General features: G+C 53.3%; 1 protein-coding gene across 1 annotated transcript in view; it reads left to right on the forward strand.

Annotated features, from left to right (window-relative positions):
• Positions 1-4,040: 4,040 nt before the first annotated feature.
• Positions 4,041-13,289, forward strand: part of ZNF775 (zinc finger protein 775) — a 24,475-nt gene continuing 15,226 nt past the window's right edge. Inside the window, exons 1-3 of the mRNA XM_034649101.1 lie at positions 4,041-4,799; positions 6,241-6,309; positions 12,666-13,284. Coding sequence (XP_034504992.1) covers positions 4,751-4,799; positions 6,241-6,309; positions 12,666-13,284 — 737 coding nt within the window. The 5' untranslated portion in view covers positions 4,041-4,750. The remainder of the gene's footprint in view (positions 4,800-6,240; positions 6,310-12,665; positions 13,285-13,289) is intronic.

Here is a 13,289-nt window from a genome sequence, read left to right on the forward strand (position 1 = left end):
TGGAGAGGGCGTAGGGAATGGGGAGTGGGTGGTTCTCAGTCCGTAGGGGTGGGAGAGAGACGTGGCTGGTTTGTAGGCTCCAGGGAGTGCCGCGTGCTGCAGGGTCTCGTCCAGTGCTCGAGAAACCTGGGGGGCAGGCCTTTTCAGTCACCTTCACCTTAGGAACCGAGGCCCAGAGGTAAAGTGATTTGTCAACCACCGGTGGCTTAGAACTCAGGGGCCCCATTCCCAGTCTAGGCGTGACATGGGCCTGAGGAGAGGGGCAGCCTTTGGGAATGGACTTGGTTGAGGGGCCAGCCGTGTGGGGCTCAGGTTCCCAGGGGAAAGGGTCTGCTGCTTCCTCTGGGTCTAGACCCCCTGCAGGCCCGGGACGGGTCTCTCGCTGCTTCGGGCTTGCCCAGCAGATTCCAGTTCTCTGTCCGTGGCTTTCTGTGCCAGGCCAACTCCTCCCCAGCCAGCCGCAGCCCTGGCTGGCCCCGTGCTGTCCCCCACCCCCAGCACGGGTGACCTAACAGGTGACTGTCCCCCATCGTACCACCTCACTTCCGTCTCCCTGAGTTCCCTTTCTTGGAGCAGTGGGCAGCTGGGAGCGTAATTGTGTCACACACAGACCCACGTTTCCGCTTTTGCGAGCGTGCTGTGTGGTGTTGGTATTTCCGCGGTGTTTTCTGCGGGTCTGCGGGTGTATCTGTGGGTTTCTAAAGGTCTCAGTTTCTCCGTACTTTGCATACGGTTTTGCAGCTGTTCTCTTGTGTACGAGCGTCTCTGTATTTTTGCGCCTCTGAACCTTGGTTTACCGAGCTGTGTTCTGGATGCATTTGTGTGTGCATTTCGCGTTTGCGTCAGTTTCTTCGCAGATGCCTATAATCGCATATTGTAAATGAAGACACCCCCCGGCAGTAACTGCAATTGGGTTCCCAGGCAGAAAACACCATCACCTTGTCCCAAGATAGTTGTCATCAGTGACCAAGGACTGGGGCCAGAGGAGCCCTCTTTACTCCACCATTCATTCATTCATTCATGCATTCATTCATTCATTCATTCATTCATTCAATATACAGGTGCACCTCGGAGATATTGCAGTAAAGCAAATACTGTGATAAAGCGAATCAAGTGAGTTTTTGGTCTCCGTGCATACGAGTTATGTTTACACGATACGGCATCTGGTACGTGGGCGACAGCATTATGTCCCCAGTGATAATGTACATGCCTTCATTAAAAATACTCTATTGCCACACCCTGCTGGCTATCACCTGGGCTTGCCACAGGTCACAATCACGGATCACAGATCACCCTTAGCAAATATAGTAACAATGAAAAAGTTTGAAATATCGTGAGAATTACCAAAATGTGACACAGAGACACTAAGGGAGCAAATGCTGTTGGAAAAAAATTGTGCCAGTAAACTTGCTCAGTGCAGTTTGGCCACAGACCTTCAGTTTGTTTAAAAAAAAAAAAAAAAAAAAGTAACATCTGCGAAGTGCAAGAAAGCGAGGTGTGCCTGTGAATGGAGCAAGGCCGCTGCCCTCCCGGAGCTTACAGTCTAGCGCCATCCGCTGGAGCTCCGGGAACATAGGCGTGTCCTCTGCTGTCCTGGTAGCTCGGGGTCCATGAGGCTTTAGAGGACTTGAAATGTGGCCAGTGTGATTGAGAAACTGAATTTAAAATTTAATTAATGTAAACTTGAATAATCACTTGTGGGTATAGAAGCCAGACCCCTGAAAGTACGGATGGGTAGTTTAAGGTTTGGTAAGTCCTGTATTTTCTTCTAGGAGGCGACATTGTTCCTGAGAAGGAGCTCTGGTGGGGGCAGGTTGACTCCAGTTTGGTTCTGGCTCTATTTCTTACCAGCTGTGTGACCTCGAACAAATGACTTAACTTCTCGGAGCCGTGGTTCCTCAGCTGTAATTGGTTGGGAAGGAAGAAACGGGCGATGCCTGCTCAGTGTTCTGTGCACAGTGGTGCTCAGCAGCCAGTGGCCCTCTCCCTGTCCATACCAGAGTCTCGGCTGAGCAGCCCTTCTTTCCACGGCCAGATCAATGTCAAGATCTCAGGGATGTCCCCTATGCCCCTCAATAAATGAGGTTAGGAGAGGAAGAACCTTGGCCCCTAGGGAGCACTCTGAGCTCATCCTCCCAGGGTGGAGGCTGGCTGGAGCCTGAGCAGGGCCACCCCCTTACAAATGCTGTCCTGGGCCACAGTCTTGAGTCTGGTTCCCGGGCATCTGACCTGTGTGAGCCAGCGCAGTGGGTCAGGGCAAGGAGGTGAGAAGTGGGGCCTGCCCGAAGGGAACCGGGAACTCTTGAGGAAAGAAAGCTGGGAGCGGCCCAGGCAGGTTAGAGCATGGGGGGGCGAGGGTGGGAGGCTGGGTGGGTGGGCTGTGCACTGTGGACCAGGTGGGTCAGACCCGCTGAGGGGTGGGAAGGATGTGGTTACTGGAAAGGTAGGCCGTTCGGGAAGCATGGCAACCTCATTGGCATGGCAAAGGGGATCAGCTTGACGTGGAGGGGGCACTTTGGGAAGAGGAGCCCCTGCCCGCGGTTTCCTGTGGGGTCAAGGAGCTGTTGGTGTAGGGGAGCAGTGGTGGCTGGTGAGGACCTGGGTGTGGGCCCGGTGGGAGCTCATGGCTGAGAAGGGCCTGGGAGCTGGGCCTCTGGCCATCGTTCGGGGAGATGCCAAGGATAAAGAGTTCCAGGGGCCATGTCCCTGCACTGCCCCTCCCATCTGCGGCCTTTCTCTTCACCCCAGCTGCTGTCCGCTCCCCTCCCTGCCCCCAGGATTCTGCTGAGAGCAAAGCCCCTTTGTTACCTTCCCCTGCCCCCAGACCTCACCACCTGCTGCCGGGCACAATTCTCGCTTTGTGTGGTCTGGCAGTTGTCCTCCAGCTGCCCCCTGGAGGCCTCTTGTGGAGGGGGCTCCCACCCCAACTGCAGCCTGACTCAGTGGGGAGGGCCAGGCCCAGAGCCAGGTGCTGGGAAGGGGGAGGTGACCGGGGCATTGTCCCGAGACTCATCCCCTGTGTGTGTCCCACACTGCATAGAACTTGCTGGGCCAGGAGGGGAGAGGTCACTGGAGACTAGGGTGAGGGCCCTGCGTGATAAGCCAAGCGACCTTCGGAGACTCAGTGTGGGCACTCTCGGGGGTGCTGGATTGGCCTCGTTGCCTTCTGTGTCAGGCAGGTGCATTTTGCTGGGCAGCCTGCATGTCAGGCCAGGTCGGGTGACCGTGGGTCAGGGACAGTGGGTGAGTGGCGGCTAAGAAGGGGCCTGCAGGGCAGCGTAGCGGGGTGGAGGCAGAAGAAGAGGGAAGGAGAGAAAAGGTGCGGCTTGGGGGGGCAGACATGTGGCCACACGCAGACACTTCCCTCTGTTCGGCTTTCTCGGGGTTTTACCTGCAGGACACCTGCTGGCCTGTTTTTAGACACATTCCACCTGAGCAGTTGGAGATGGGCCCTCAAGACATGGGGGCCTGCCCCCCATTCCTGTCTTCTGTGCCTCTCCTGTGCCCTGCCTCTCATTTCTTACTACTTCCCCTTGGGCCCATGGGGGTCCCCTTCCCTCTGTTCCCACTCCTGAGCTTACTGGGACCACGTCCCAAGCCCTGGTGTGGCTGGGACAGAAGTTTCCGGGGACCCAGGGAGCTGCTCTGTAGCTCCCTGTGAATAACTCACCAAGAACTGAAGCCTTTCTGCCACCTGAGCTGATTTTTAGGTCCTAATACCCCTCGGAAGACAGAATGGATGAAGTAGGACCTATTTGATTGGGCTCAAGAGGCCCGTTGTATAGCAGCCTGGAGGGAAGAGGTGGTGCCAAGGCAGGAGTATCAGCATCCATCCACCCATTCATCCATCTGTCCATCCGTCCGTCCATCTGTCCGTCCATCCATTCATCCATCCATCCGTCCATTCACCCGTCCTTCCGTCCGTCGATCCATCCATCCGTCCATCCACCAACCATCCATCCATCCATCCATCCATCCATCCATCTACCCTTCTATCCATCCATCTGTCCGTCCATCCATCCATCCACTGTCCATCTGTCCATCCGTCCATCCACCCACCCATCCATCCATCCGTCTGTCCATCCATCCATCAGCATCCATCGGGGCCTTCCCGCTGGGCCTTTCCCTCCTCTCTTCCTCCCTGCCTGTTTTAGCAGGTTTTAGCATCTGTAAGAAACCACAGTAGGGGTGCATAGCAGACCCCTGTTGGGGAAATAGAATTAAAAACAAAGTCTCCTGCCAACTCAGAAAAGCTCCCCACAAAAGGAGGAGAGAAAGAGAAGTTTTTTTTTTTTTAATCAAATAAGCGTGAATACAGAAAGAGAGGCACATCACAGGCAGTCGGCTGAGAGATCAGGAAAGCAGAAGGAGATCTCCCTGGTTCCACAGCCCAGCAGATGCCGCCGCCTGCTGCACACGGTCTCCAGCCAGAGCCTCAGCAAGAGGACTTCCCCGATGGCACCGTGCGTCACCTGGAGTTCATCCTAAACTCACCCGGCCATTGGGGTGGCCGCCTGTGTTTGCTAATTGCCTTGCTCCCAAGGAACAGGGCACGTCTCCGATCTTTACGACAGGAGACAGTTCTGCAGCTTGGAGCCGGCCCCCCGGGGAAGTCAGGCCCCCACCCACGCTCCCGTGGGTTCCTGTCTCCCTCGGTGTTTACGTTTCAAGGAGGTGGCTCCCAGGGCCTTGGAGGGAGGCCCGAGTTGTAAAGCTGGCAAGAGGCTTTGTAGCTTTTGAAAAGATTTACATGCCTCTCAAAGGGGCAGAGGAAAATTCCCAAGGACAACTTTTCTCAAGTAAGTGCCCTAAGAGAAAAGGGCAGGAGTTTCTTTCCCTTTGTGCCCCAGGGAAAATGATATCTCTTTTTTAAATGCATATTTGCCCTTCTACCCCTGCCCCCACCTCTCTTGGCAGGGCCCAGATTCCCAGCCTGGGTCCCTGCCCTCCAACCCCCCAGGGTGGCTGTTGGAAGGGGACCTGGGAGAGGGGAGGGGGATGCCCTTGGGATGGGGTGTCTTGAGGGTCGGAAGTGGAGAGCAAGAGGAGTTGGGTTTTCATGAGGTGGCTGAGCCCCTGTGCGGGGAAGAAAGCCCTGTGACCTGGAGAAGCCCCACTGTAGCAGCGGGGAGCCGAGCGTCTGGGCTGTGTGGGACTGGTGCCACAGATCCTCACTCGGGCCTTGGCAAGTGGGCACTGGGGGGGGGTACAGGCGTGTGAAACAAGATCCCTGTCCTTAGGGGAGGCAGCCCACGGCACTGTGCGCAGAAAATGAACCCCCCCGCTGCAGCATCCCCCCTCTGCTGAGTGCAGGTCAGCCAGCCGGCCAGTCAGGCCACATAGCACCGGAGTGCCCTCGGGGTGGGGGCTCTCTCCCAGGCCCTGGGCATTCAGCAGCGAGCATGGAAAAGTCCTGTCTTCTCGAAAGATGACGGGATACGCAGACAAGTAAATACCCCGTCAGGTGGTGAAAAGCGTCAAGTAGGAATGTGAAGTGGGGTTAGGGTTGTGACAGGGAAGGCCACTCGGAGGAGGGGGCATTGAGGCGGAGACTGAAAGGCGAGGGGCATGCAGGGATCTGGGGAAGGGCGCCCCATGCAGAGGGGCAGCCAGCGGAGCCTGGGGCCCCCCAGCTGACCTGTCCCCGACAATGAGCCAGTCGGGACGTGTCTAAAACCTTAAGCATTAAAACAAGGAAAAAAGATGAGCCCCAGATTGGTGAACTCTTTCATGGGTCCCCCAGATGGCTTGTGTGTGATCTTGCATGCAATAGGGACGGGAGGGGACGTTGAAGGAGAGGGGCCGGTGGTTTTGGAGGGCCAGTCCTGCCTTCCGGGGTGTCTCCCCGACCACTAAGGCGGGTGTCGGGCTTAGCTGAGTTTCCTGGGGTGCACCTCTCACCCCGAACCAGCTGATACCGAGCCCGTGGGCTTGAGGCCCTGGTCAGGAGTTAGAAGAGCTGGGGCCTCCGCCGGCATCACCACTCAGCCGCCTCGGTGACTCCAGGCATGTCAGCGGCCCTCCCTGGCCTCGGTTTCCTCCTCATAAAATGGGAATAATGCCTATTTTACCTGTGTGTACAATTCTACAAAAGCCCTGCACTTTTGACTGAGGTCAGGGACAGAGAAGCTCTTGAAAAAGAGGGAACATGTTCTGTGAGGTGGCAGAAGGGCGGGGGGCCCCATTTGGTCTTTGCCCCACTGGCCAGCTCTCCTTCCTCTGCCCCCTTCTCACCCACAGACGGCAGGGCAAGCGCGGTGCTCCGAAGGCCTCCGCCGATGGAGTGTGGCCCGGCTGGCGCGAGCACAGGTAAGGGAGCGCAGGGACAGGTGGGAACCCACTGCAGCCTCCTCCGCCAGGCCCGTCTTCCCCGCCCTGTCCCTGTCCTGCCCCTGAGTGTGAGGCGCTGCCCTCACTAGGAGCCTGTGGGCTGTAGAACTGCAGAGCGGGACCGGGAGGTGGAAGGTTGTGTCAAAGAAGGCAAAGAAGACAGACTTTGGGAGCTAAGAAAATGACAAAAGGCCACCGTGCCTTGCTAGGCAAGGGGATGCGCACACACCCGCGCAGAGAGCCAGGGGGGAGCGGGGGGCGAGTGAGGCCTTTGCTAACTGCTGGCGGTCACTCTGATCCAACATTGAAAACCAGCACTCCAGGTAAGACGATTCCTGTGGGGTTTTGATCAGGAAAGTGCCTTCAGCTTGGTCCATGAGAGCTTCCTGGTGTCACTCAGAGTTCACGGGCCGTGGGAGGAGACAGGCAGGCAGTTTCGGTGTCCACCAGGCAGGTTCTGCTGTGAGCGGAGATCCTGTGCGCTCGGCACGAGCCCCCCAGCTCCCAGCACCCCCGGCCTCCTCGCCACCCTGCTGCCGACTGGCTCTGGTCCTGGGAGAGGGGGTGAGGGCCGTCCCTGGGAATGCCGCCCCTTGGCTCAGTGACTCTGGTTTCTTTACCTCCCCCCCCAGGGCCTTGCCCCACGGACCCCAGAGCCCCCACCTTCCCAGGATAATCATCACAATGAACCTAAGATGGAGGAAAAATCAGGCAGTAGGGTGATAAAGGAATGAAGCATCCAGCTCAGAGGGGACAGGAGGATCCATGGACACTGTGCATCCTGGGGCCAGGTCCTGATGCAGACTTTAGGGAGCACAGCCACCCCACTTCCCAGTCCAGCTCCCCACCACTGCCATGTCACTTCGAAGGCTGGGAGCCCCTGGGTGTGTGTGTGTGTGAGAGAGTGAGAGATGCTGACGTTACCATAATTACAGTAAAACCGAGGACAGATGGTTCCAGACGTTTTAGCAGAAGGAACCTTTTCCCAGGGAAACTTAAAAGCAGACTCCCAGTTCAGCCATGAGAAATGGGGTCAGCCAGGGCCCTCTCCCCCACCCCTGGCAGCTTCTGAGGTGCCCTGGAGTCTTAGGGAAGAGGTGGAAGACCACCGGCTTTGATGCTGGAGGACGGAGGCACTGGGGGGCTGGACGCCCCTGGGGCTGCAGCCATGGCCTTGCCAGGTCTGGGCCTTCCATAGGCTCCCAGCACCTGCCGACCAGGCTTAGGGAGGGAGGGACTCTTCCTGGGTGACCAGAGTTCTCAGATAATTACGAGTTTACCTCTTTTAAGCACCTTTTAATTTCTATTTGTGTGTTTTTTCTTTTGTGGTGAAAAATACACAACATGAAATTTACCGTTTCAGCCACATTTAAGTGTACGAGCCAGTGGTATTAAGTACATTCACACGGTTGTGCAAGCACCACCATCTCCAGAACAGTTTCATCACCCCAGAAACTGTCCCCATTGAGCAATAGCTTCCCATTTAGCAGCTTTCTATTTTTCCTGAACCATCTAGAATTAAAAAAAAAAAAAAAATTATCCTTTTTGTGATGACGGAGGAGCTGAACCTTTGTTTTAGGACTCCTTCGACAGGCAGGCCAAGGCCTGTTTTCCTTGTGTTAATACCTCAGCCCCGAGGTAAGGTGTCCCTGATGACCAAGGACCCCATGTACGTACTTCGGAGGGGCCGACACACGCACAACCCAGGCACTTGTGTCTGCTCTGGGCCGGGTAGCAGTGGACAGGAACGTTCTCTGGGCTTTCAGGCCAGGCCCATCTTTTTGGCTGGAAAGGGTGAGCCTTCCCAGCCATCAGCCACCATGATGAATATCAAGGTCAGGTTTAATTGGAGCAAGGCAGTGACTTTTGTGGGGCTCTTGGGCATTAATTGGGACCCTGTCACTTGAGGACAGTGATGCCCCGCTTACCTGAGTATATTTTGGATTCACTACCTGATCGCCGGTTTGGACACCTATTCTGTTAAATATACTTCTGCTGGCCAACATTTCAGGGCATCCAAAGAAACCTCTTATAGTCAAGTAAACTCATTACAAATGGGTAATTCAATTCTTGCCAATGTGCAGTTTAAGTCACCACTTTCATCGTCAAATTAGGACTCCTGCTAAAATGCTTTCTCACAACCAAGCACCTGGGGAGGCCTTCTGGGGTTGTGTCGCCAGTTGGGAAACTGGCCCCTCACAAGTGGGCCCCCACCCTTCCACCCCATCCCCGCGGTCACCACATCCGTTTCCGTGTCCTCGTGGTGGCCAGTGAGGCAGAGGAGGGGGGCGGGGCTCTTTGGCCCTAGAACCAAAGGCCACCAGATTCTAAGTGAGGTTTTCTTTTTATTTCTTAAAGTGTTTTAAAGATTTTAAAATTCTGATATTTGAGTTTTTTTACAAAAATTCAAACAATGCAGATATTAAGATTTTAAAATTCTAATATTTGAATATTCTCATACACATTCAAACAGTGCAGATAAAGTGAGGGTCCCCTTTGACGTCTGCCATCTGGTCCTTGTATTGTCCACATCGTCTGCAGGGCGCCCACCGTCAGGCTTCAGTGTGGATCGTCCGGAGTGTGTGCGTGTCTGTACATGGAGAGCTAGCCTGTTAGTTTTCATAAATTGGGTCAGACGACTGATCGTTGCTTTTCAATTGATTTTTGTTTTCTCTGCAAATGTTTTAGAATCTTCCCATCGGTGTATATATGGCTGCATGGCATTTTTTTCAGTTGCCGCCTACTATTCCATATTATGAAGGGAGTGATCATTTTGTGGGACTGTTACTGATGGGCAATTAGACTGTTCTCCAGCTTTTGCTAATTACAAATAGCACTGCCGTAAATGCTTGTGGACATTGCTCTGTACACTCCTGTGTCAGTATTTATTAGGATGAACACCCAGGGTGAAACTGTTGGGTGGAGGAAGTGGAAGTTTCGATACATTTATAATTTTAATAAGCACTGTCAAATTGTTCTCCAAGAAGTCGGAAGTAGTTCATGCCCCCAGCACACCCACAGAGACACTTGTTCTAGAAACATCTGTGTGCAGGTTTCTGTGTGGACGGTTTGCAACTCCTTCGGGAACATACCCAAGGGAGTAATTGCTTATTGTATGGAAAGAGTATGTTTCATTTTGTCAGGAACTGACAAACTGGCTTCCAAAGTGGCCGCACCGTTCTGCATTCCCAGCAGTGGGTGACGGTTCCCGCGTCTCCACAGCCTCGCCAGCATCCAGTTTTGGCAGTATTCTGGGTTTTGCCCATCCTCATAGGTGTGTAGTGGTAGTGTTTTATGTTTATTTTTATTTTTATTCATTCGTTCATTCATTTTTTAGTGGTAGTATTTTAGCTTTCAATGTTGTATAAGCCAAATTCTTCCTTGCTCATTTTTAGAATTTTCTGGATGGTCTATGCACATCAGAAATTTTGTAATTCACTTAATTAGGATGACGCTGGATTTAAACATTGTTTTGGAGTGAAGAGCTTCCTTCCTTCTCATCTAGGACTATGATGTATCAGCCCTTTTAGTTACATTTTCTTTATCCTTTCAATAACATTTAAGAGTGTCCTTGATGTAAGTTATGTATGTATGTTAGGTCTATTCCCAGTTATTTTATAGCTTTTATTGCCATTTTTTAAAAGTTATGAGTTTTTATATGTTTTTGTATCTGGCAAGCTTGCTGAAACTTTTTTAAAGATTATTTATTTGAGAGAGAGAGAGAGAGGGCAGTGGAGAGGGGCAGAGGGAGAGAGAATCCTGAAGCAGACTCCTGGCGGAGCACGGAGCCTGATGCAGGCCTCGATCCCAGGACCCTGAGATCACGACCCGAGCTGAAATCAAGAGTCTGCTGCTTAACCCACTGAGCCGCCCAAGCACCCTGCTGAAACTCTCTCATTTCTAATATTGTCAGTAGATTCTCTTGCACATTCTATGTTAATAATTATCAGCAAATGACACTTTTCTTTTCCCTTCCAATATTTATATATATTTTTCTTTTCTCCCCCTACTTTGGTAGCTCCTCCAGGACAACGTTGGAGAGTGGCAGTAACCGCGAGCATCAGCTTGTTCCTAACCTGAGCGGGCTTTTAATCCCTTGCCTTTGGTTATAACATTTGCTGCCATTTCTAGGATGGCTTCTTTGTCAGCCTAAGGTTTCCTCATAGGCCTGGTTTGCTGAGAGCTTCCTCCCCCCTCCCTCTATCCCTTCTGCCTTCTCTCCCTCCAGAAATGATGTTGGACTTGACCATATGACATTTTTACATGGAATGAGATTGTGTCAGGTTGTTCTTGTTCAGAAAGTCAATGTCATGAACTACATTGAGCCATCTTTGCTTCCCTGGGAAGATCCCAGCAAGGTCATGGTATGTTGTTCTTTTAATGCTGCTGAATCTGCTTTGCCAATGTTTTCGCTTGTTTGTTTTTGGTGTCTGCTTTCAAATGCTAAACCTATAATATCCTGCCTGCTCTGCCCTTGTCTTGTTGACAAGGGGTCATGCCAGCTTGTGGCTCCCTCCCCGGCTAGTCACTGTCACAGTTTATGTAAGCTTCGGATAACCCTTCCCTTCAAGTTTTAGTAGAACCTGCCTTTACAGTTAAGAGGCCTGTTACCCCCTTTTTGAGGTAGAATGTTAGCTTTCTTTTCTGTCTCTTTTAGGACATTTTTTTCTTTCTTTCTTCTCCACCTCCCCCTCTTCTCGAATTACTTTTGTTAATTTATATTGTCTCACAGAATCATCCATTGTATATAGATTTTTCAAATTGATACAACATTTATGCATTAGTATTTTAGGATTTTCAGAATCCTTTTTACATCTCTATGTTCCCTTTACCCTATAGTCTCTGCTTTTTATTTATTCCTTCCTCCTACTTCCCTTGGGTTTATTTTGTTGTCTTAAATATCAGAACTCATTTAGAATTTCTCTTTTTTGTTCACAACTGTTTTATTTCACCTACTTTTTACTAAATGTAAACTTTTTGTTGACGTATAACAAAAAAGTGCACAGATCATAAACTCTGTACATTCTGACAAAGTGAACATATGCATGAAACCAGCACCCAGATCGAGAGAGGGAACAGTGGGGCACCTGGGTGGCTCTGTCCCTCAAGCTCCCGACTCTTGATTTCAGCTCAGGTCCTGATCTCTCCTGCTCCAAGGAGCCTGCTTAAGATTCTCTCCCTCGGGGCGCCTGGGTGGCTCAGGCGTTAAGCATCTGCCTTCAGCTCAGGGTGGGATCCCGGCATTCTGGGATCGAGCCCCACATCGGACTCCTCCGCTGGGAGCCTGTGTCTTCCTCTCCCACTCCCCCTGCTTGTGTTCCCTCTCTTGCTGGCTGTCTCTCTCTCTGTCAAATAAATAAATAAAATCTTAAAAAAAAAAAAAAAAGATTCTCTCCCTCTGCCCTCCCCCTCCCCCGCTTGGGCTCTCTCTTCCTTAAAAAACAAAAAACAAAAAACCCAAACATTGCCAGCCCCCCTCAGGCCCCCTTTCCAACTACTGCGCCATCCCCAGGCAGCAGTTTCCTGACATCTAACTCAGCTGTTAGTTTTGCCAGCTTTTGACTTTCCCGTAAGTGGACTCCTACAGTCCGTGTGCAGTGTCTGTAGCGGGTCTCTTCCATCGTGGCTTCAGTCCATGAGCAGGGGGCACAAAGCACCCCTGTAGACCTGAGCTCGCTCTAAGAGGTAGGTCTGCAGCCCTGTGGCAGGGGACTCCTGAGACTGAAGTAGGAGGGCTTAGGAAGGGCAGGACAGCACCTATTCTGGGTGCTCAGACCTTTCCGGCCTACTTTCTGGTTCTTGGTTTTGTGGAAGGAAGGTGAACTTGCCAAACAGCCCAGGTGGAGGAAGGTGAGGTGCTCAGGCCGGGTCGCTGCTGCGGGGAGAGCCTGGCCATGAAATGGAGCCTGGTCTCCCCAGCACTGGGGGACTGGGCATGCACTCACTCAGCAAGCTCCCAGCACATGGATCCTCTTAGAAAAACAATGAGAAGCTTTGAAGCTTGGCCATTTTCTGCTTTTCCCTGGGTGGGAAGACCGTTCTTGTATCTTGGGGGCCTCCGGTTGGAGAAGGTGGGGCAGCAGGTGTCGCCTTGGAACAGCGGCTTCTCCTCCTTTCTTGTACTTTTCCTTCTCCACGTCCCAAGTTTGCCTTTCTCTGACTGTTCTACCTCCCCTACTCTCCTCTTTCTCCCGCTTCGTGTCCTCTTACACCCTCTCTTCTGGATCCTTTCCTCCCCCCCAATTTTCTGTGCTCGGCCCTCCCAGCACTTCTTTCCCTCCACCCCAGGGGGCAGTGAGTGACTCTCCCGTCCTCTCTCCCTTTGCCTCTGGCAGGAGATGGGCTGGTGATGAAGATCAAGCAGGAGAAGCCGGAGTGGATGCTGCAGACTCTGGTGCCGCAGGCCGTGCTTTCCGAGAAGGATAAAGAAAACATTTTCCAGCAGCATCGGGGCCTCCCGCCATGCCAGACCATGGGGAAGCCTCGGGCCTTGGGGGGACAAGAGGAGACTGGGGGTCCAAGGTGGGCCCCTCCCACTGAGCAGGCCGGGGCGCTGGCAGGCCGGGCTCTTTCTGCCGGCGAGGGTCACTTTGTGTGCCTGGACTGCGGGAAGAGGTTCAGCTGGTGGTCGTCCCTGAAGATCCACCAGCGCACCCACACCGGGGAGAAGCCGTATCTGTGCGGCAAGTGCGGCAAGAGCTTCAGCCAGAAGCCCAACCTGGCGCGCCACCAGCGGCACCACACGGGCGAGCGCCCCTTCTGCTGCCCCGAGTGCGCAAGGCGCTTTAGCCAGAAGCAGCATCTGCTCAAGCACCAGAAGACCCACTCGCGGCCCGCCACCCACTCGTGCCCCGAGTGCGCGCGCTGCTTCCGCCACCAGGTGGGCCTACGCATCCACCAGCGCGCGCACGCCCGGGACCGCCAGGGCGCCCGCGCCGGGCTGCAGGAGTTGCTGCGGG

Source organism: Ailuropoda melanoleuca, chromosome 1, assembly GCF_002007445.2.
Source record: "Ailuropoda melanoleuca isolate Jingjing chromosome 1, ASM200744v2, whole genome shotgun sequence".
Taxonomy (NCBI): domain Eukaryota; kingdom Metazoa; phylum Chordata; class Mammalia; order Carnivora; family Ursidae; genus Ailuropoda; species Ailuropoda melanoleuca.